Source organism: Pteropus medius, unplaced genomic scaffold (genome assembly GCF_902729225.1).
Source record: "Pteropus medius unplaced genomic scaffold, Ma_sr-lr_union100, whole genome shotgun sequence".
Lineage (NCBI taxonomy): Eukaryota > Metazoa > Chordata > Mammalia > Chiroptera > Pteropodidae > Pteropus > Pteropus medius.
Genome location: NW_024351543.1, coordinates 8201676 through 8226209, shown reverse-complemented (window position 1 = coordinate 8226209; position 24534 = coordinate 8201676). Strand labels below are relative to the sequence as shown.

The 24534-nt window shown below is 43.6% G+C and overlaps 1 protein-coding gene and 1 pseudogene across 1 annotated transcript in view; one reads left to right on the top strand and one right to left on the bottom strand.

Moving 5' to 3' along the window:
* Positions 1 to 24534, top strand: part of MYLK (myosin light chain kinase) — a 159878-nt gene that overhangs the window by 44398 nt on the left and 90946 nt on the right. Inside the window, 8 exon segments of the mRNA XM_039843215.1 lie at positions 4934 to 4979; positions 5902 to 6067; positions 7227 to 7392; positions 9175 to 9193; positions 10332 to 10864; positions 11433 to 11639; positions 16283 to 16417; positions 19420 to 19572. Of these exon segments, the coding sequence (XP_039699149.1) occupies positions 4934 to 4979; positions 5902 to 6067; positions 7227 to 7392; positions 9175 to 9193; positions 10332 to 10864; positions 11433 to 11639; positions 16283 to 16417; positions 19420 to 19572 (1425 nt within the window).
* Positions 14845 to 14963, bottom strand: LOC120586926 (uncharacterized; annotated as a pseudogene).

Genomic DNA, 24534 nt, shown 5'->3' with positions numbered 1-24534 from the left:
TTCTCTTTCCCTTTCCCTTTCCCTTTCCCATATCCTGATGTGCCATCTCTCACACAATTCTCATATGTCCCCACTGCTACCACCATAGTCCTGGCTGCCATTATTTCTGCCCTGTTATACAAATTCCCAACTGGTTTTCCCAGTTCCTCATATCCCACTCTAATCTCCACATTGCCCTTTAAAATATCTTTTTTAAAAAATTCACATGGGATTTTATCACTTCCCTTTGAATCCTCCAGTAATCTACTTTCATTAAAACTCACGATTTTTAACCAGACCCAGCAATGAGGTGTTCCCTCTCCCTTCTATAAAGCACTTTGCCTCTCTTAAAGCACAGATTTTATTCTAGCTTTTATTATGCCCATTGATTTACTTGTTGAAGCTCTGGCCATATATAATAGGGACTGAATCAGTATTTTAGTACAGATGAGGTTTCAAAGATCTCATGTCATAAAATAAAAAATTAATACTTTCTTCGGCAGCACATATACTAAAATAAAGTAGAAAATTGTTTCTACACCACACTTACGGTCTTTTTTTTTTTTTCATTTTTTCTACTTCAGTGGTCTGTACTTATGCTAAGTTACCTTCTTTTAAGATTATTTCATTCTTTCCTTTTTATTTAGTATGTTTTATTTATTATTTATCCTAACACTATTTTCCTTTTTACTGTATAATTTTTTTCTCTCTTTATGGAGATATCATGGACATATAATATTGCTAACACTGCTTTTTATTCTTTCATTTTTTTCAGGTGTCCACCTCTATACCTGTGCTCTTTCATTTTTCTGTACTACTTGTACAGTATGTTTTTTGATCATTCACTTTTAAATCCAAATATGCTTATGAGTCAGTGCAAACATCTGACCGTTTTATTATGTCTTTTAATATTCCTGAGCAATTATTATTGAAATAGTCATGCTTCAACATTTTAATATTCAATATTTTAGTTAGAGCGTTTACATTTATTATTTTTTTTAAGTTATAGTAATGTGTGGTTAGCAGTGAACTTCAATTTAGGCTGGCCCAGAGAGCATAGCTCAGTATCTATGATAAAAAGTGGGTATTTGTTCTGATTAAGTGAAGACCCACTATTTTAAGTAATCCTTAGAATCTACTTTGAAGTTGCCGACAAGTAGGGTGATTGCTCCCTGGTTTGCCTGGAACAGTCTTAGTTTAATCCTGTTATCCTGACAGAATTATTAATTATGTGCCTTTCAGTGTTGAGAATCCCTGTTTGGATGATAAGTTGTCATCACACATTTTCACAAGCATTTCTTCTTTATACTCTCTTGATCTTATTATTCTCATTTTCAGCAGCATTCTCTGTCTCCCCCTCAGACTTTCTATATCCTTTGACAAAAAGTGATAGGTCCCTCCACTATTAAACTTTTCCCCACTAAAACCTGCCAGCATTCTTTTTCACTTGTCCTTGAAAAATCTAAGATAACTGTATAAATACCTTCAGTGCCTTGGCTTTTTTTTTTTTCCCCTCACTAACTCAATCCTGTCTTCACCAATTCTCTTCTATTTTTGGCATTTCTACCTTAATCCCTTTTCCACTTATTTTTCTACATAGCCTTACTCTTCTGCCAGATTTTCATACTTTCACAAAATTAATTTTGCTTTATCTGACAATTTGCAACTTCAAACTTTTGCCTATAAATAAACCCTGTTAGTTATTTTATCCCAAATTCTCTTTTTGTTTTGATGTAAATGCTCTGGTGTTAACTCACACTAAAAAAAGCATTCCTCAATTCCATTTTTAGCTGACTGCTTCATGTGTTACCTTTGGATCATACCATAAACTGCTCTTACTCTGATATAGAAGTACTTCCAAACAGCATTCTTTTGCTATTTATGAGGAAATGCCATATTATTGCTTTATTTTATTTTTTTAAGACATAAAGGAATTTTAGCCTATGGATTAAGTTGTTTAGCTCCCAAAAGTTTTAAAGATGCTTAGTCTAATAAAATACACAGAACATAAAAATTACCATTTTAACCATTTGAAAGTATGCAATTCAATGGCATTAAATACATTTACAATGTTGTGCAACCATCACCACTATCTAGTTCTAGAATTTTTCATCACCCCAAACAGAAACCCCATACCCACTGAGCAGTCATTCCTTATATTTCCTCCCTTGGCCTGTGGCAACAACTAATCTGCTTTCTGTCTCTATGGATTTGCCTCTTCTGAACATTTTATATAAATGGAATCATATATTTTTTAGTGTATGACTTTCTTCACTTAGCAAATTTTTTCAAGGTTCATCTGCATTGTAGCATGCATCATTACTTTATTCTTTTATATGACTGAATAATATTTCAGTGTCTGGATATACCACATTTTGTTTATTCATTCATCATTTGATCAACTTAATTTTTACCAAATCTCTACTCCAAGATAAAATGAGTGTTACAGTAGCATGATAAGTGAAATAAATAGTAAAAAGGTATTTTTAAGTGGGTTTCTTAGCGATTGGGTATGTGGCTAATGCTATGGTATGGATCATGTGCAAGGGGCCCTATTCACCTGTTTGGATGCCAGAATCTTTTTCTTTATTTTCTTTCTCCACCACCCCCATTTTTTTCTTATTTTGATAACTAAGTTATGTTTTGTTTTTTCTTTACCATGGTATTTATAGGTTTTTGAAAATACAGCTAAATAAAATTACTCATAGTTCCACTCCCCAAAACCAATCACTATTAATAACATTCTGATATAGTTCCTTCCGGTCATTTTCTTATGTTTGAGTATTTTATTTTATTTTCACTTAATTATGATCACATTGAATAAAAATTTTATATGCTGTTCCTTTTTCATAAAATTCATTTATTTAACAAATAGTTGAATACCTACAATGTGCTGGTCACTATTCTTGATACCTCTGGTGAATGCATAAGAAGTTCTGGTGGGAATACGGTTCAGCAGTCATCAGCTAATAGATGATGTTTAAAGCAATTGGGGCTAAGACCTCCTGGAGTAGAGCCGATAGCACTGAGGCGAGGACCAGGGCTCAGCCTTAGGCACTCCCACGTGCAAAGGTCAAGCAAAGCATATTGAGGAAGAAGGAGCAGCCTGGTAAAAGCAGAATATGGAGGAGAGAGTGTTTTGATAGGGAACGACCCCTCACATCAACTGCTACAGAGTGTCTGAGTGAGATGAGGAGGAGGATTAACTGTGGTGGTTTGGCAAGATGGTGGTCAGAATGGAGCAGAGAGGACCACAGCCCAATTGGAGTGTGCTGAGGAGCAAATGATAGAATATTTTAACATATTCCTGTTTCATATATTCTTTCTTAAACATAATTTGATGGCAGAATAAGATGCCAATTGTACATTTTATTTAAGTAGTTATTGTCTTCCTACTTCATGACATTTACATGGTTTCCAGTTTTTCTATCACAAATAAGACCAAAGTGAAAAGCTTTGTAAACTAGCATCATTTCCTTTGACTAGAGGCACAAAAAGGAAGTTGCTGGTCTGAGAGCAGGGCATTTTTAAAACTTAGGATTCTCATTCACTCAAATCCTTTCTAAAAGGACTGACTGGTTTGCACTTCCTCCGTCAGTGTCTGAGGGGCCCCAGCATCTTGACTGCAATTGTCAGTTGGGTCCTCCCAGAACAGGTGTCTTCTTTAATTAGCTTACAAGTTCTTTTAACTTGACCGGAGACTTGAATGACAAGAACCAAACCCACATTATGGAATGAAAATTATATACCGCTCACTAAGTAGTTATATTAAACAGAATACACGTGCAATAATTACCACTCTACATGGAACCACAATTTAAATGTGATGCTGGTGTTTGTTATTAATCCTTTTTCACTGAGGTTCTGGTGAAACCTTAAACCAGATATGGCTGAGGGAAATACTCAGCCATGATTTTCATCCTCCATTCCCATGCATTCATATAAATGTGATCATTGTTGGAATTTAATGGAATTTACCCTTTTCCAGTAAACACCCTGCAATTTCTCATTGCAGCTGCCTGCTGATATCAGGGAATGATGTCTGCTCTTTCCATGTGTGCCTCGGGTGGGGTTTTATAAACATTCTCAGCTTGTGGCAAAGAAAGAACAACTTCCAGACTGATCACCATCTCAAAAATGTCCTCCTCTCCCCCTTCCTATTCTTCAGAAACACCCTACCACTTTATAGTCATTTCCTGGTCACATGATTAATTGTCCCCCCTTGAAGCAGCAGCTGGGAAAAGGGAGCTGACCTCAGCTGCCTTGCTGGGTTTGCTATTTAACTGCTTCCTGCCCAGCACAGCAGTGCCTCACCCAGGGCAGGCAGTGACCAGTGTGCTGCTGGTGCAGATTCTAGGGAGGTGCTGGCTCCACAGTTCCTCATCTCCAGTGATCTGCTCCATTCCAGCAGGACAGGTATTGCTATTTGCTGAGCCTTAAGTGGAAAGATGGAGTGTCAATTGTGTCCAACACGAATAGACGTGGTAAGAGATATGCATACACGTCTCCCTCCCTCCCTCCCTTCAACTGGGTCATTTTCTGGAGAGATCATGGATCACTACAGATAATCCCCAAAGTGGAAGCTCCAGTGGTTTATAACAGCTCATCAGAGTGATTGAGTGTTCTAGAACAGGCAGACTTGGATGCATTCCTGCACTGTTACTGGCTCTGTGATTTGAGTAGGCAGCTTCTCTGAATCTCATTTTTCTCATCTGTTTAAAATATAGAAGGATAATGTAGTACCAGCTTCCTTAAATTATTGCAGGAAATCATCCTATGATGTGTGTAAAGTGCCCACCAGAGTGCCTGACCCCAAACTGGCTCAGTCAGGGTCTACTGTTTCTATCATTATCCCACCTACCCTTGTTGTAGACTCTCTCGGACTTTCATGGCTCCAAATTGGTGGCTCAGACCCAACCCTTCAAGCCTCTTTCTCTCTGTTTTCTACTTGTAGGGGGCTTTGTGAAGAAGCATGGTCAACCTGTTTCCAAAACCTTGGGGTAAGTTCTTTAATGTTCAAGCCAGAGTAAGGGCTAGATTGGCTTTTCCTGCTGACTCGACAGAATAGGTCTAGAGAGCAAGTCTCCTTGGGCATCCTGGTTTATGATAGCTAAAGCAGAAACCTTTTGGGATGTGTTATGTCATTCACATAGTGCGTCCTGACCTGGTGGCCTCTGTGGCTAGCCCCTTCACTGACCCAGCTTCTAAATGCTGAGGAAGGAGGCTATGTAGCTATAGTCTGCAGAGATGTCTAGCAATCAAGGCAATAGTCAGAAGACTTAAATAAGCAGATTTAAAAGAGGCAATCAATATATGACACTTCTTATGGAAAGTAACCTGTATTGTAAGGGTAAGTAACAGTAGCTGCTATAACAAACAAGCCCCCAATACAATTACTTAACACAGGTAAGGTTTATTTCTTACTCAAGCAGTCATTTTAGATATTCTGTAACAGGTAGAGAACCTTCCCATTATCTTTCAGGGACCCAGCCGAGCTCCTTCTATTTTGTGGCACTATCATCTCCTAGGCCTTGGAGCCTCTGCTGGACCATCTGCATCTAGCCAGAAGAGTAGGCAAGAGAGACTGTGAAGAATCTCACAGGAAGTTTTATGGGCCCAGCCCAAAAGTGGGATAAAATACTTCTGTTCACAGTCTTTGGGCCAAAACCCAGGCTTTTGGCCAGAGCTCAGTAGGATTCAGGTATACCTTACTTCAAGGGAGGCTAGTAAATGAATTCTAGCTACATGCCTAGGAGGTAGAGGAAACAGCTTTTTCTAGAGGGTGCCTCAGAGGTGTGTTTGAGGCATAGAGCTGGGAAGGCTACCCTTTGCTGGTGTTTGATCCCAACTTAAGTAACTTGGGTGGGGGCAGAGAGATGAGGAGCTGAGTTGCTGCTGGATTCAATGATGATTTCTCTCCAGGGAAAGATTCTTATCCCCTGCAGTGGAGACCCGTCCTAGCATCTGGGGAGAGTGCCCCCCAAAGTTTGCTACCAAGCTGGGTCGAGCTGTGGTCAAAGAAGGACAGATGGGACGATTCTCCTGCAAGATCACTGGCCGGCCCCAACCACAGGTCACCTGGCTCAAGGTAAGGTTTTGTCTGCCCTGACGCTGGCCCAGGGCTGGAGACCTGAAAGTTTGGCTCTCTTTGACTGGTGGAAGTCGGTCTTTCCGGTCAATCTCTTTTAATTCATTCATACAGGGTTTCCTGTATTTTTGTTAGCCATGTTTTTCTTGCCCCTGTTTGCACACTCTCCCTCTATTACTCAGTCCACCATGTCCTATAATCCACATACTCACAAAACAGCATAAAACTTCTGAGTCAAGACAGACCTGACCATCTCAAGAGAGTGGAATTTGAAGTCATGGGACTAGGTTTCAAGCCATGCTCCCTGGTTCACAAAGCATGTGATACTGAGCGAGTCATTTGATCTCTTGGAACCCTGGTTTCTGTATCTGTTAGGCAGAGATAATCCCACTTATCTCAAAATACTGTTGGGAGGTTCCTTGTGGAAGTGCTTTTTAAATCCTTCAGGGCCCAGCAATGTGAAGACAGAGGTGGAGGAGGAGGTGGTGGAGGAGGAAGTGGAGGAGAAAGGAGGGGTGCATGTTAAATAGGGCACTGAGGAGCCATGGGGAACACTTGGGGTCAAGGCCAGGGAGAGCAGGTTTTCCACGGATGGAACTCCTGGATTAAAATGGGTGATGAAACATGTTTTACCTATTTCCTAATTCTCCTAAACTGACTCTGGGAAAATAATAAAAGGAAGAAGGAGGCAAAGGAGAACTGAGCGAGGAATATAGGGTTTTTCACCTCAAACTAGGGTTTCATACGTCTACTCTAAACTGGACCAAACATCACAACATATGCATAGACCCCGAGCCGGGGCCCTTGGACTGTCCAAAGACTGCTCTTGTACAGCATAGGGAATATAGTCTATAGTATTGTAATAACTATGTGTAATGCCAGACTAACCAGGGTGATCACTTTATAAGGCGTATAAATGTCTATGCTGTAAATGTCACTATGCTGTACACCTGAAACTAATATAATATGTCAACTGTCACTGAAAAATAAATTAAAAAAAAAAACAGGAACAAACACTGCTCTCTAAGCATGTTGACAAAGCCCAGAACAGAGGCTGCCCATGCCTGGTGTCTGTCCCACCAAATGGGCAGGAGGTTGGAGGGCAGTGCCAACAAGTGAGCAGGTATCTCTGACCGAGCTACTCTATCGCCATCCACAGGGAGATGTTCCCCTGCAGCCAAGTGCCCGTGTGTCCATGTCTGAGAAGAATGGGATGCAAGTTCTGGAAATCCATGAGGTCAACCAAGATGATTTGGGGGTGTACACGTGCATGGTGGTGAACGGGTCAGGGAAGGCCTCCATGTCAGCTGAGCTTTCCATCCAAGGTATCAACTCATAGGAAGGAGTAGTGCATATAATTCCTTCCTGGTGTCCATACCCTCCTGGAAGGAGCCTGTTCTTTACTCATCTCTGTGTTACACGTGTCACACTTACATACCCATGCGTTCCCCAGAGGCAGGGTCTTGAACCAGAAGGAAGGAAGAGGATGGGCAGCAAGGAGCTTCACTTGTATCCCCACCCTCTGCCTCACACCTGTATCTTCAGTCTCTTTTTCTTGCTCAGACTCCTTTTTTGTGTTTCTAAATGCCATGGAAGAATAGACATTGCTAATGTCTTGCTGTCACTCCACTTGCAACCTGCCTAAAATTTAACTTATCATCCACTCTCCACTCTGTACTTCAAATCAGGTGTTCCCTCAACTTAACTCTGTCAACCCTAGGATCCTCCTTTTTCTTCTCTTCCAGGCCGAACATTCTAGCCTCGCCTTTGACCCCTACCTCTTTCTTGCCATGGTCATTAGAACTGTCAGTTCTTCCTCTGAAGTATCTTTGACTATATCTCCTCCGTTCATTCGCCTTGGTTCCGCCAAGTCCTGCCAGGGAAAGCCAGAGTGTGTGGAGCAGGAACCTTGAGCAAGGTGGGAAATGGAGGGGTCAGAGAGGGAAACGTCCTTCACTCTCTCCTCTTCCTTTCTTATCCTCTTTTCTTCCATAATTTTTCTCTTCCATATCTCCTTCCTTTCTCAGAAACTCTTCCTCATTGCTCTGTTTACCATTTTTGGCCCGTGTTTTCACAACCCCCAGAAAGAAATTATTCTACATTACCACCTGGGACACATATCTATACATAAACATATTTAACTGAAACAGTTACATGAAACACTCCTGAGTTGTACTATATACAGTACATACTGGTATTTTCTGTTCCAGTCTACATCATTAAGGGGGAAAAAACCCTGGTCCCAACCAAAGAATTTGCTTTTATAACTCACAACAGGATCAGGACCTGCTGTTTAGCATTGAGCCTCGTGTTTTAGCCACTGTCCCTTTACTGGCCCTAGCATTGAATTAAAGACCTGTTCCCTTCTGAAGTGCTCAATGACAAAATGCTGTGGTGCCTTTAAAAATAAATAAAAAGTAAAGGTCCTTTAAAAATAAATAAAAAATAATAAAAAGAGATAGATAAGACTGGCAAAATATTGATGTTTTCTTAATCTGGGCGAGGGCTTTCAGGTTTTGTTATATCTTTCTCTCTACTATTTATTTTTTTGCAATTTTCCATGATGATATTTAAAAAATATATATAATGTGACAGGAAAAAATACATATTGCATGTTTTTTCTTTGAAGAACCAAATAAAATTACACTTTTCCTGTACATGTTTAAAGCAGGTATTTGTCAAAAACAATCACTTTGTGGGATTGTTTTTGAGGGCCACACGTAACTTAAGCTGTTTGGGTTTGAAATTTTCAGTAGATGTTTATTTATATTTTTGTTTGTCCGACTGCTTTTTGTTTCCTTCTGTGGGCTAGTGAAAAGGACAGGTGCCATGTCACAGCATATTGTAGCAAAAGCCACCATAAAGGGGCCAGGACAGCAGTGGAAGTGTTGACAGTGTCTCTGGGGCTCAGAGTTTATCAGATTAAGCTAAGAAGTTCAGGGCCAGGGAAGCAGGAAGGAGTGAGGGACGTGGGACCATAGGTGAGAAAGTCAGAGCTTAGAAAGTAAAAAACTCTATAATAAATGAAAGAGATTGTCTTATCACTTTCTCCTCTTCGTGTATAAAATATTCCACTAATAGTCTTTCTACCCTCTCCTTTTTTCCAGGTTTGGACAATGCCAATAGGTATGTCTAGGCTTTGTGATTATTATTTTCCATCTTGAAATGGCCTGTAAGAAAAGAGGAATGGTAATCAAGAAACACCCTGAATTTCTAAGTGATCACATGGAGAGGGAATATTGACCGTTTGGGAGGTGTTGCTTTATTTCGGGCGTTTTGTTTTGTTCTATTGTAACATGCTCTCCAGGTTCTATATCAGGCTTGCCATCAGCATTGAGACTCTTGAAGACTCAATGCCATTGTCTCCCTCTGTATCTGCTCAGTATCTTTATTAGTCAGCGTCGTTAGGAAGGACACTCTACTCTGAAGAGAATGCCTTCCATGACCCAGGACAGATTCTGCTCGCTTATCCAGTCTTCCTCAGGAGCTTCCTTCCCTGTATGTGAGGCTCAGTGCAGGACACTAGGTGTGCAGGGTGAGCAGACATCTAGTGTCCAGCAGGGCTTTAAACAGATACATAATTATAAACTGCGATGCTTCTCTGAGGACTAACAACGAAGAGCTCATTTTAGATTAGACAGTCAGAGACACCCTTCCTGAAAACTTCATCTGAAAGTGGTGAGGTGAGAAGTGGGCATTAGGGAGACCCGAAGGAACGCCCATGTGTCTGCAGCCTGGTGGGCAATGGAGATGGTGCCGTGTGAGAGCCAAGGAGGCAGCCTGAGCCCACACACATAGGGCCATCCTTGCAGGCCACCTTGAGAAGCTCAGTTTTATTCTTAATATAATAGTGGAAAAGCTGTTGGAAAATCTTTAAGCTTGAAATGACGATGCAATTTCTGTTTTTAAAAGGCTGACTACGCTTGCTGTGTAGAACATGGAATGGAGAGGGCAAGGAAAACTGGTCATGTGGTTTGAACTAGGATGACACTCGTGGGGAAGGAAAAAAAAGGCAGATTGAATGAATGTAGATAGAATAGGCGCTGGATTAGGGGTTAAGGAAGTGTCAAGAATTGCTGCTTGTCTTCTGGCTCTGGAAACTGAGAAAACTGCATGGAAAGACTTTTGCTCATACTCTGTTAACTTGTGGGCTTTTGTGATCCCTGGAATCTGTGCGTGTGGTGAGTAATGCTTGTGAGTAACTGGATGATCATTCTATTCCTCCTTCTCCTTCCCCACTGTCCTCCCTACCACCACCAAACAGGTCGTTTGTGAGGGGAACAAAGGCAGCCAATTCAGATATCAGAAAGGAGGTGACCAACGGAATTGCACAGGAGCCAAAAATGGACAGCCTGGAGACTATAGCTGAAAGTAAGAACTGCTCCGGCACCCAGAGAGGCGGCTCCCCCACCTGGGCCACAAGTACCCAGCCTCAGCCCCTGAGGGAATCCAAGCTGGATCTGTTCGAGGACTCATCTCGAAAGGCCCTGAGGACCCCCGTCCTGCAGAAGACTTCCAGCACCATCACCCTGCAGGCCACAAAAGTCCAGCCGGAATCAAGAGCACCAGTCTCGGGTCCTTTCTCTCCTGCAGAAAAGAGGGAGAAGCCAGCTGCTCCCCCTCCAGCCACCCTTCCCACAAGGCAGTCTGGCCTGAGAAGCCAAGAAGTTGTGAGCAAGGTTGCTACCAGGAAAATCCCCATGGAGAGCCAAAGGGATTCAACATTCCCCAAATTTGAGAGCAAGCCCCAAAGCCAGGAAGTCCGTGAGGATCAAACAGTCAAGTTCAGGTGTGAGGGTGAGTAGAGCTAACTAAGGTCACCGGCCCCCACAAGGTAGCTTCTGGGCCACTTCCTTCCTTCAGCACAGCGGTTTGAGCCTCGTATCCACCCATCCCCTTGGACACCCTCCACCGCAGAAGCCATCTTATAGGGGTCTTCCCTCAGGAAAGACTGTCTAGTAATGTCCCTTGTTCCGAGAAACACCCAACAGTGGCCGGTTGCTCATTGTTGGATACAGCATCAACCCTTAGCCTTAATTCTCACCACCCTAGAGGGGGAAGTTGATCATCACCATCACCATCAAAAACGAGCCACGGGGTCTCCTCCTCTTTCCTCCCTTCTGCTAACTTTGGCTTACCTGGAGAACTGGCTGTCACCACGTATGCCTTCTCCCCAGGGACTCTGCCTCTGTCTTGGGATGTTTACTCTTGCGTGGTGGGGGGTTAAGGAGTAAGAAAGCAGACTCACAGTACCGGGGCAGTGGTATACCAGACTCACCTCTTCCCTTGGGTTCAGGTCCCCACCCCACCCCCGCAAGCTCGGTGTGCTCTCCGGGGGCCTCACAGCCTTCACCTGGCCCTGTAGTTTCAGGGATCCCAAAGCCCCAAGTGACCTGGTTCCTGGAAGGTGCTCCCGTGAGGAGACGAGAAGGCACCATTGAGATTTATGAAGATGGCGGGTCCCATTACCTCTGCTTGCTGCGAGCCCGGGCGAGAGACAGTGGGAACTACAGCTGCATAGCCTCCAATGTCCGAGGCCAGGTGTCCTGTGACTGGACCCTCCTCGTGAAAAGTGAGTACATTCCTCCTGGTCTCCCTGGGTTCTCTGGGGGAGGACCGTTCATGGGGGGTTTCATATACTGTGCAAGGTCATTTCCCACAGCCCTCACCTAGGGTATACAACGCATCATAAACGTTGTCCCCACATGTATGCCAAGGCCAAATTCATTGCTCCAGGACAGTGATTCCTGATCAGGAGTTCGTATGAGAATCCTCTCAAAATAAACATGCCCAGGCCCCATGCCCAGCCCATCTGAGAGCTACCTTTTTTAGGTTCCTCAGCTGTCCAAGTAGTGCCATGACTCACTTTTATAAGCATAGGGAACCAAACGTTCACTAAATATACACGTTTAGAGTAATATGAGATGATGTGGGATCCCACATCTTTTATGTTTATTGTAATATCTGTTTATAAAAGTAATGTGTGTTCATTGTGGGGAATTTAAACAATATGTGATCTTATGACTCAGAAATAAATGATATTTTAATGTTTTTAAAACAAAATCAGCATTGTGCCGTTTGTATACTGCTTTCTATTCTAATTTGTTTATGTTACATAAGCATCTTTCTATATATTTAATATTTGAAAACATAGTTTTTCATGTCCATATAATGTTTCATAGCAAATGTATCTCAATTTAGGCATGCACTTATTGATTAATATTTAGATTGTTCCCATTTTTTCACTGTTGAAACAAAACTATGATAAATATTTTTGTACCCATCTATCTCTCTATAAAATTCCCCCCTCTTTAAATGCTTTTTAGAGACCCGAGACCCATGCCATACTATTGAGGAACATATTAATACAGGGATAGAGCCAGCAAATTTCGGACTGTTGGAAACTCTGGAACAAATAACCTTCGCCTATTTTTTCAACAAATAAATTGCAAGCAAAAAGAAGGGAGGGGCAACGTATAGGAAACTTAGATGAAAAGATACATAAGAGGCATAAATAATGGCAATGTATGGACTTTGTGTGGCTCTTGATTGAGACACCTTTAAAAATTCTGTACGAGAACAGCAGGAAAATTTGCACACTGACAAGATATTTGATATAAAGGAATCATAGTCAACCCTTGGTATCTGCAAGGGATGGTTCCAAGACTCTTTTTGGACACTAAGATCCAAGGACGCTAAAGTTCCTTCTTTAAAATGGTGTAGTATTTGTATATAACCTATACACATCATCTCGTGTACTTTAAATCACAGATTATTTATAATACTTAATACAATGTAAATGCTATGTAAATAATTGTCATACTATATTGTTTAGGGAGCAATGACAAGAAAAAAAAACCTGTACATATTCAATACACACACAACCATCCATCCATTGTCAGCCTAACTATGTAGTACACATCAGCAACAACTCAACATTTTTTTGCAATATTTTCAATCCCTGGTTGACTGAATCTGTAAATGGGGAACCTGCAGATATAGACGGGCCGACTATAGTGCTATTTTTAAGATGCGATGGTGGTCTTGTAGTTATTTTTTTTTTAATTCCATATATTTTAGAGATAAATATTATTTTATTTACTGTATTAAATATGATTTCTGATATTTGCTTCAGAAATAATCCATTATGCGGTGGGAGCCAGTAGGGGTATAAAGAATTGATAATTATTAAAGTTGAGAAACGGGTGTATGATGATTAACTATACCTACTTTTGTGTATGTTTGAAATTTGCCATAATAAACATTTAGAAAAAAAAAAAGGAAAAGAATAGAACTTCGTGGTTTATCCATAGAGTAGGACACCATACATCCAGGAAACAAATGTGGCCAACGCGTAGACTCAAATGGTGACACATGTCTAAGATATGTTAGTAAAGGAGAAGAGGCAAGTGCAGAGCCATGTGTATCACATGCTGTTTGTGTAAAAGGGAAAAAAATCTGTGTACATGTATGCAAACAAATGCTTGTGTGTACCTAAAACATTTCTGGAAGGGTCTACAAGTTGCCTCTACAAAGGGAAACTGGGGGTCCACAGAAAGGAGTGGCAATAGTCTTACTTTTCATTGCATACCATTGATGAACCTCCTAATTGGGATTTTTACTTTGTTCATGAATTCCTTTGCAAGGAATATTATCCATTCCATTTGGAAGTGGGAGTGCCCATAGGCGGAGTTCACAGGTCCAGGAGTCTGAGCCTCATCATACGGGGCTCTCTGTCTGGGCAGGGGACGGACACATGGCATGATGTCCACCAAAGGTTAAAAACCAACAGGCTTTCGTTGAAGTGTTAGCTATTATTATGAAATGGAAGCCGTGCAGAGAGACTATACTTGCCGCAGGTTGAGGGCAAAAGAGAATGTTGATTTTTAAAGCTACCAGAGAGCTGGGGTGAGAGGAATGGGAATTGAGTATGCTGCAAAGCTTGCTTTTCTTACCGAGATTCAGCTGTTTGAGTGTTTTTGAATGAATGCTCCTCAGAATATTGCAAGCCTTTGGCTTATTTCCAGAGTTCTGAAAAAGTTGATTTTGAGTTGTTGCCAGCGTTCTTATTGCTTGTATGGAGGAAGAGATTTTCAGAAGTCCTTGCTCTGCCATTCCAGAAATGTTTCTTGACTCCCTTTCTTCTTGGAGACACTAGCTGTTCTAAAACTTCTCCAGACAGTGTCACCAAGATGCAGGTCATCCGACTTGTGTTCTTTTAGCTTCTCCTGCCACACCCTCTGTCTCTCTCTTTTCCTATTACTGCAGAAAAGCTGTTTCTCTTACCGAGACTTTTCTCTCCATCTCTTCCCATCTTCACAAAGATTGTAACTAATACTGATTTACTTTCCCACCACTATCTCTCTCCCTCCCTTTATCTAGAGGTCTCTTTCTTCTCCCTACCAGCATGCCCTGATCTTCCCCATGCTGACAAAGGAAAGAAAATCTTCCTTCTGCTCAACAGATTAAAAGATATCTTCCTTTAGTTCCTACTGTATCTCTGCATTCTCTTTGACCCCCAAACTTGCTGCCAAGTATAGTGTCTATGCACAGCTTCCGTTTCATAATAACAGCTAACATTCCACCAAAAGCCTGTTTAATGTGCTGGCTTTTCGCCAATGCTTTACGTGCATTGTCCCATTTAGTTATCCCAACAATCTTAGCAGATAATTATAGTTTCAACCACTTTCCAGATGAGAATACTGACCTGTAGTGAGGTTAAGAGACTTGCCCATGCTTTGTAAAAGATAGCCTATTTCTTCTTTTTTTTTTTAAAATGCCTACAGCACCTGGTATTCCTAGGTGGAATCCCATCCAAGTACTAACCAGGCCCAACCCTCCTTAGCTCCCAAGATCAGACGAGATTGGGCACGTTCAGGGTGGCATGGCCATGAGCAAGATAGCCTATTTCTAACTCATGTGGTCTGACATGAAAGCCCATATTCTTTTCAATGACTCCCAAAGGTATTTTTCTAATGAGAGAATTTCACTCTGGCAGGAGGAAAAGGTAGAGATTGTGCCTCTCCACAATCTGTAATCTGTCCATCCCTCCCTGAGTGTCAGTCTCTTTCAGATGCACCATTATTCTCCTCTGTAGCTGCTCTCTCCTTAGGGGATTTCTTGTCTAGAGGAGGAAGTGTGGACATAGGTCAGCTGGGCATAAAGCATGGCTTCACCATTGGGCTTGACTATGGGAAACTATTAACTTTGTAAAATGAGCCAAAGATAGCAAATTCATGGTATTGTCTCAGTCACGTCTGAAAAAGTACCTGGCATGTAATAAGCCCTCAAATATTACTTTTTGCCCTTAAAACCCTGAAAGATAATATGGTTTGCCCTTTATCACTGTATTGTATAGCTTCTCTCGAAAAGCATAGGTGAGAGGTCTCTAGTCACCAAGTCCAGCCACCTTTTCTCAGCCATCAGCCACCTTGACATTTCTGTAGCATATTCGAGTTGTTAAAAGAGATTATCTATCCCTATTGCTCTTAATTAAGATCCCAAACTACAAAATACTCCTCCATTCATCGATGTAGAAGCCTTCTGGAAAGCTCAGCTGGGTGGTTCTCACTGAGACTGTTCATCAACATCATGAGGTAACTTGGTAACGCATAGTCCCAGGCGTCCAGCAGTTCCAAACCACTGGCCTAGGTTAGAAGACTAGAACACACATGAGTCTTTGTCATTTGATTCAGTCCCGGAATTGGAAAAACTAATTATAATAATTTAAAATTGAAACGTTCTCACCAGTGTGCATGTGGTCTGTATATGTAAAAAAAAATTCACAAGACCGTGCAGTCACCAATGGGACATAAAGAAGATAAGAGACAGTGGGAAGTAGAGTAGGACCAAGAAAGGCAGGAAGAAGGAGCTCTGAGGATGCTCCAGGGTAGCAAAAACCAAGACAAGACAGGAGGTACCTGAGTCCCAGGGGAGAGAAGGCAGGCCCAGGCCCAGCACACTCCCAGACCTGGGGCATTTTGTGACAGTAAAAAAAACCCCTTCCAGTTCCTCTGTCTCAGGCTCCAGGTCTCTACACTGAACGTGTTTTCCTTCCAGGTATGAACCAAGATAAGGCAAAGCCAGGCAACCAAGAAAGCCCTGGGTGCCAAAGGCAGTGAGGCATCCGCCTGCAAGACTTGGGATAACTGCTGTCAGTCACCAGAGTGGGCCAGCTGTGATCTGAGATGGCTTCTCTGTTCTCTGTATTCACAGGACTGGCTAGGATGGAGGTGGCCCCCTCATTCTCCAGTGTCCTAAAGGACTGTAGCGTCATTGAAGGCCAGGACTTTGTGCTACAATGCTCTGTGCTGGGAACCCCAGCACCCCAAATTACTTGGCTGCTCAATGGTGAGTCCCCCCTGGCTCAGCACTCTACCCTGATCCCCTGCCCCAGTCCTGCATTCTCACTTGACTTCCCCATTTATTACTCTCAACCACGTCTGCCTAAGAAGGCAGCACAGGGTACAGAGAGATAATGGGAGCTGGGAGTCTGCTCTTGCCTGCCTGGGGACACCGGGCAAGTTACTACTCCTGTCTGAGCCTTGAGCTCCTTGCTTGCAAGACAGGAATAATACCACCTACTTTCCAAAGTAGGGGTTGTGAAAATTAAATTAGATCTTTTATATAAAACATTTTACGAAGTTCTTGGCACATAGGTGCACAAGTGACTTAGTTCCTTTTTGTATGGCCAGACTCAAAATAGGCCCTCAATAAATAATTGTTGAGTCAATGACTGAATAAATAAACCATCAAATTAACAAACCACACTGGAAGTTGCCCAAAGGAGCCCATCTTTTATTTAGTGGCAGGTGGCTTTTGGGTTCACAGACCATTAATTCTTTTTAATGTTATATTCTTATGAAGACATGCCAACTTCTTTTCTTTGCCAAGTAAGATCCTTTGAAAAAATTATATTTTATCACCCTTCACTTTTTTAAAAGACCTTTAAATTCTAAAAGTATGGGAGAACTCTAATTTTAAAATTGATAACAGTCCATACAATTAATGAAATCTGCTTTGAGGATCAACAAGGAGGATGAAGGAACACTTGCCAAGAGTCAGGAGACAAGGGCACTTGTCCCTCTCTGCCGTTGAGGGGTTGGGTGGTGTTGGACACCCCACTGCCTCTGTGGGTGCTGGCTTCTTTATTGGTGTGGAAGTGGGCTGGGACAGAAGGTTTGGGGCTTGGTCAGCTCTCACAACTTACAGAATAGGCTCCTTAAGGGGGCAGCAGCACTCGTCACCTATGCACGAAGTAGCCCCTGCTCTTTCTGTCCCATCGATGTGTTGCCTGTGGAGCTTCCTTGTTGGGATAGTTTGTTAGGCTTTGGTACAAACTATCTTAGTTAGAGATGGTGCCATGGAGTCTTCCTATGGGTCATCTTCTTGGGTAGATAAGTGAGAATTGAGTCTCCCTTCCCTCTACCCCTCACTAAGGACAGAACTTCTGTTGGATCCTATAACCAACTGCAAAGAGGCAGCCTCCCTGTGGCTGGAACAGAACATGATGTTAAGAACTAGTGATAGATCTGAGTAAGAGCATTTCACTTCTATCTGGCTCAGAGTCCAAGCCTGGGGTCAAGAAAAATTTTCTATAAAGGGTCAGATAATATTTTCAGTTTTGCCATAGTCTCTGTCACAACTGCTCAGCTCTGCTGTTGTAGCACAAAAGCAGCCAGAGACAATACGTAAATGAAGGAGCGTGGCTACGTTGCAATAAAACTTTATTTATGGACACAGCAGTGTGAATTTCATACAATTTTCACGTCATGAAATAATTCTTCCTTTGATTTTTTTCCGCCATTGAAAATATTTTAAAACTATTCTTAGCTTTCAGGCTGTTCAAAAACAGGCTGCAGGTTGGATTTGGCCCACAAACAGTAGTTTGCTGACTCTGGTCTACACCACCCAGGATTGAAAAACAACCACCCTCCCACCCCTCCTTCTTATTTTCGTTGAAGCTTGGCATTTCCATCCCCTTACCACTAGAGGGCGATTGTGCTCAAGTTGGGTTCCCTTGGCCGCTAACTCTGGTCTTAACCTTCTAGGAGCTGGGAGAGTTCTGTGGCTCCTAGTTCTGAGTGCCCTGAACTTTTTCGGGGGGCCACCATTTCATCCCATGCTTGTGAGGCCACGATGATTTATGCTCCAGTAAAATTAGAGCTCTCAAACAGTTTGTTGGTACATGTTTTGACAGCTGAGGCACTTTGATAGCAGTCATGGGATGTACTGGTATTCTCAAGGAAGATTGGTTCTAGGGTGTCATTTTCAGAAAAAAAAATAAAAACAGAGTGGCGTTCAATCTTCTCAGTAGCAGGATCCCGGCCCTGCCTTTTCCAGTCCCCAGCCCCCTTTTATGAAGTGCAATACGTCGGGCAGAATCTCTTCCCTCGGGCCCTATGGCATGCTTGGCAGCCTCTGCCAGACTGTCCTGGAGACATGAAGTGTTGCTATGTGCAGAAGAAAACACTGCATTGCAGGGAGAGGACTTCTCTCTGTACTTTCTCCCATCCCCACTGCCCACCCCCAATTTTATGAAGTGCAAACCAGGACTCTGGGGCCTGACAAAGGAAGAAACTGACAGTTGCTTCCTATATGGTGAACAGACACGTTCCTGCTCTAAGGCCAGAATCTTCAGTAATGAGAGGTTTTTTGTTTTTTCTTTTTCTGGAAATGAAAGCTCACATCCTGGAATGATAAATTCTCAGGAATGTATAACATTAAGGAAGACACTGAAGTTCATAGCATGTACTTCTACCTCCATGCAGAATCTGATGTGACCTTAATAAAAGGACTCTTGTGGAAGATACTCTGGGAAGAGTCCTTCTTAGTTTCCCATATTTATCTTTTTTGTGAACTCTAAAATGCACCTAATTGCAGTATTAGGTTGAGGGTTCTGATAAATATCTGCAGTGGGAAATGCACTCGTTGTTTCTGGAGACTTCTAAAAGGAGCCAGGAGCCTCCTGTTCAGTCTGGACGAGGTCTGTTCTGCCTGAGGCTGGGCTATGGGCCAAATGGCCCTGTGAGATTCTTTCCAGGCTCAGAATTCTGTGAAGTCCAGGATGTGGATTTGGGGACTACTTATTTAAATAATTCACAGAACTATATCCCTTTCTCTCCCGCATCCTTAATGCCTCCAGAACCTCTTTGCCCAGTTTTTTCAGCCCATCTCACTTCACCCTACACAATCATTCTCCTTCATCTCCCTAGTACTTGCCTCTTTCGCCACTCACATGCCTCTGGTATGGGCCTGACACATCATTAGCCCTCAATAGATCAGAATGGTCATGGTGAGCACAAGTGTCGTGACAACAGCTAGCCTGAGTTTTGCTGTGCTTCCCTCCACAGAGCAGCCCATCCAGTACGCTCACTCTACCTGCGCAGCTGGCATGGCAGAGCTCCACATCCAGGATGCCCTGCCAGAAGACGATGGCATCTACACCTGTCTGGCTGAGAACACCTTAGGGCAGGTGTCCTGCAGCGCCCGGGTCACTGTCCACGGTAGGAGCCTTTGCAAACACATCTGCTTTGGTGAAAAGGCACTGTACCCGAAGGCAGGCAGGAGGAGGAGATGGCCTCCTGTTGTTCACGGTGATGAGGGTCTTCCATGGGAGATGGACATGCAAAAGCTAGTTCCCACCCCCCTCGCCCCACCCACTGGGACTGAGAGAAGATGCAGGGGAAAGAAGCAAAGACTCCCTTGGCTCAAGAAGCTCCCGGTCTGATAGGAAGAAAACCGCACACACTGAAAGAGGACCCCAGAGGAGTATCCCTATCTCCTTAGGACGTAGGGTTCTCACAGTGACCCCTCACGTACTGGGGGACACTGGGTAACAGAGTGCCAACATTGAGGGTTCTAGAGGGTCACAGTCTATCCTCTTTTTCTTCCTGCCCCTCCTCCTCCCCACCACCCCAGGCTTGTTTTTATACATCACCAGTCTGGTGTCCAGTAATCAGATTATCATGGTCATCCATTGATCCCCACCAAGCGCTTAGTCCCCGGAAGTCACGGGGCAGCCACAGGACTCAAGACAGAGCTGTCTGGGCTGTGGTATCCATGGTGGTAGCAATGCTTCTTGAGTCCAGGGCGTTCAGGTAAGCCTGACTCCCCACACTCACCCCAGGCCTGGGCCCCAACTCCTGTGTGTGGCTGGGACCTGGGTATGGGACTGGGTGCACTGTCCTCTGCTTTCTCAGCAGACTAGCAGGAGACCATGTCTCCTCACTCTGTCCCGCAGGGCTCAGGCCTCCAGAGAGAGTTTCCCTATAACGTGAGCAGCCGCCTTCTGGAAGATCATAGGAGACAGTTTCACAGAAAAGGGCAAAGGAGAAATCATGTGCTGGTTACTGTGTTAAATACTTCCACCTCACTTGTGTTTTCTCATCTGGACCGCAACAGCTCTGCAGGAGTAGGGGTGGGGGTCTCTCCCTATTTTACGCAGAGAGTTCCGGAGATCTCAAGAAGTTAACATGACTCGCTTAAGTGCACCAAGCTAGTAAGTCATGGTGGCCTTTCAAACCCAGATTTTCATGACTCTAAGCCTGTGCCCTTTTCTGTGCCTGCCTTTTATGGAGTGTGTGTCCCCTGGCCCAAAGCGGGAGGCTCCTGTGACTTGGCAGTTTCAGCCCCTTAGGGATAAAGAAACTGGCACTGACCAACGATGTGGCCGATGCTGGCTCTGTGAGGCTGTCTGCCAAGAGGGGGCACACAGCCTGGCCCCTCTAATTTCCCCGAGGTGCCTCGGCATGGAGTTTTCACCCATGACCTGACCTCCCCTACTTTTAGGAGGTCCTCCAAACTCTGGTCAGAGCCTGTCTCTGGCCTCTGGGGAATTTGTCAGTCAGCAATTTGGCTTACACATTTATCCCCTTTATCCTCACAGATTTCATTTCATGGCTCACTGAGCAGCCTAGGAAAATTGTGGTGATGAGACTTAAGAGGAAATAAGACCAGATCTGAGCCTCGTCTTCTTGGGCCAGGAGAGCAGCTTCCTCTTCCCACCAAGGGACTCTTCTTGGAGGCTCAAGTGGCCTACCCCAAAGTCTAGTAATGGCAGAGAGAGCCAGAGTGGCATGCGATGTGTGTGTCATCCAAAGTTCTCCCTCGCTAGCCTCAGCCAATAGTCCAGCTAATCCAGAGCCTGTCCCAGGTTGCCTGTGTTAAGATTGGATTAGAGAGACCCAGCTGAGCTAATAGTCCTGCTGGAGGTGGGGGGCCCCCAGATGAAGGATCGAGAAGTCTTTGTGGCCATCCTTCTTGCCTCAGGTCTGTGGGAGGAGTGGGGCCTGCCTGATCATCCATCCAAGTGTATTTTAAAGCAGAAACAGTGGTCCACAGCAAGAACTCTGCCAGGGCCATTTGGACTTTCTCTGAGAGCAGTTCTGTGTGATTGTGAACCCCCTCCCCGTGTGGGGATTTACTCGCCTGTGAAGGCCAAACAGAGGCTCAGATACCATAAATGGTGAAGGAGGCCGACAGACACAGCCACGTGCTCAGGCTGGCCGCATTGGGCTGTCTGCACAGGATTGGGGCCTGCCGAGCCTGGCACAGTGACACCTCTGGCTCTGTGCCCCAAGGCACTTGGGAAGCTCAAATTTCTATCCTGCACCATCCTCCCTCCACAAACTGGAGTTTTTCTTACTTTATTGGCAGCTCTTTTGGCTCCAGATCCTCTGGGGGCCACTTAAGAGGGTGGGAGATGGCTGCAGTGGAGGCTGTTGTTCCCTACTGTGCCAGCCGCTGTTCTGGCCTCTCCCTTAGCTGCCTAGGCTTGGCCTTTTTGTTGCTCTCAGTGTGGCACTGGGCCACTGTTGGAGCACGGATGTGGAGCCAACTGTCTGGGTATGAATCCTGCAACCTGGACTGCTAATCAACTCTCTAGGCCTCACCTTCCTCTTCTGTGAAATAGGCACACTAACAATCACCCCCAGTACTGTGAAGGTTAAATGAATGCATACTCATAATGTCCCCAGAACATAGGAAGTGCTCAGTGTGTGCTGTTATGATGATAGTCCAACGGAGCCCCAACCTTTAAACCAGATAAAAGTTTAAAATGCCAAGTCTAAGGAGCCAACTTGCCAAAGGATCAACTTACCAAAGTGGGTGGCCGTCTGTCTGTTTTGGAAAGAGGAAGAGAGAATCCGACAGAGGATTAGAGAAAGGAGTTGTTGGGCCAGGCAGTAAAGCATGGTCTCCGGCACCTCATTCTAGGGGCTCTGGCCACAAGAGGGCGCCATTCAGCAAAGCATCTCCCTGGATTGTCTGGGTTCCAGGGCAGAGCTGTTTCTGAGGGCAGCTCTGTTGGAGTCAAGCTACGTGGGAGAGTTCAGCAGATACTTTGGTGAAGACCAGACGTGGGGACTCTCTCTCACCTCCTTAGCCTTTTGCCAAGGTTTTGCAATCATCCGGAAGTTGCTGGCCCAGCATTCTGACATGATTTCTTCAGCCACTTTTCCCTGCTTTCTCTGCCTCCTCTCCTCTGTACCCCTCTCCCATAAAATCTAGCTAATTCCCTCCCACAAACGTCACTTCCTGTTGGAAGCCTTCCCTAAGCACCTCAGAATGAGTTCTCTTACCAGCTATACCTCCCCTATCATTGTGCTTATTTATCAAGAAATCTTTATTGTGCATCTACTTTGTGCATTGTTCTGGGGAGGCTGCTGTGAACAAGACAAACAAGCTCTGCCTTCATGGTGTTTACATTCCGATGGGGAGATGGGCAATAATCAACATCTGGTTTAATCATTTTTCGAAATATTTTAAAGGGACTAGTTCAAGGACAATTGATATGAAGCTGTGATTTGATCCGCAGATTTCGGATCAAATCGCTATTAAAAAAATGAGACTAGGAGGGTGGAAGGGGTCCTTTTTTAGTTGGGTGATGGAAGAAACCTCTACGAAGAGGTGGCTTTTAGGAAGAGACTAGAGTGAACTGGAGAAAGAGTGCTCCAGGCAGGCGGTACAGCAAGTGCAAAGGCCCTGTGTCAGGAACAAATCAGCTCGTTCAAGGAACAGTGAGACGGCCAGTAGCTGGAGCAAAGTGAGTGGGTGGCCAAGTGGTAGAGGAGTTCAGAGATAGAGGCAGGAAGAAAACATTATAATCTATGAAATTTAACTCTAATTCCTTGTTTAATTGTCTAATTGTCTAATCCAGACTGTAAGAGCCCTGTAGGTGGAGACCACGTCTTATCCATTATTGCCTTTAGAACAGGGCCTGCCATGTAAACGTGTGTTCAGTGAATGAATGAAACAGCAAATTGAGGTTGGTGAGTCTCCCCAGCTGTGCAATGGGCATTTCCTCTACCTCCTCAGGTACTTGGGGGCTCCATGCTCATTGGAGTATACAGGAAACCCACAAATTAACTCCTCAGAGTCTTTCATCAAATATTCCTTCTTTCCTTCTCGCCCCACTCAAGGAAAGAAAATCCTCAATTGTTAACAAGGCAATGAAAGCCTTCTCTCCTAAAGGATGATTAATCCAAATTCCTGCAGGGCCGAGGAAGATCTGATCGAAAATAAATATTTCAGTGTATTTGAACTGAGTCATTGGTCGAGGGCTTCCTTAGGCTAGAGTATTTTAATTTATCTTTTACTGGAGTATTTTTGTCAAGGCTGAAATTCTTAAGTGACTAGATTTATTAACCTGCTAATTTTACCCATTCTGACATAGCTTTTCAGCCTATTGGTTTGTTTATTTAACTGAAGACCTGCTGGGTTTCTTAAAGGCACCTAAGGACATAAAATGTGAGTACATTTAAAAAAAAAAAGATCTCTAGAAAAAATGAAACTTAATAAACATATGTGTTAGAGTATTTGTTTTGATGAAGAGCTTGTAATGAAAACAGCGGGCACCAGTGAAGTCAGCCATTCACAGTGGAAGCATCAGTAGAAGCCCAGTTTTTTCAGGTTAGTGACAGGTAGGTACTCTGTGGGGCAACTTAGAGCACTGAGAGCCTGCATGATTGGAAGACACCGGCCGCCACTTCCTCTCTCCTATATTATGCTCAGGTACTTTAGACACTATATAATTTGTCTAGTTCGTGTCAGGTATGGCCCCTGCCCACCATGAGTTTAAAAACTCTAAAAACTTTTTAATACTTATGTTAGCTAAAGGGAAATTTATCGAAGGAGAAGGATGAACATCAGTTTTAACTTGTCTTTTATTTCTTAAGAACCTTATCTGTCCAAAAGTCTTTTAAATTCTAAGAAGGCCAGCAATTAAATGGTAAATTGTTTTAAAACCAATATTTTTCTTTTATATAGGTTGATTGACTACAACAGAATTTGGACATGCAGGTCCTTCATGTCACAGAAGGGCTTCCAAGTATACATTTGTACATTTGTGTCGAAATCATAGAACTTGAGCCTCGTTTTACTAATTGGAGATTTATAACTGTCCACTTCCACACTGCGTTGTGGGTCACATCTGCCATTTACTTGCTTGGAGTCTTTGGTTAAGAATG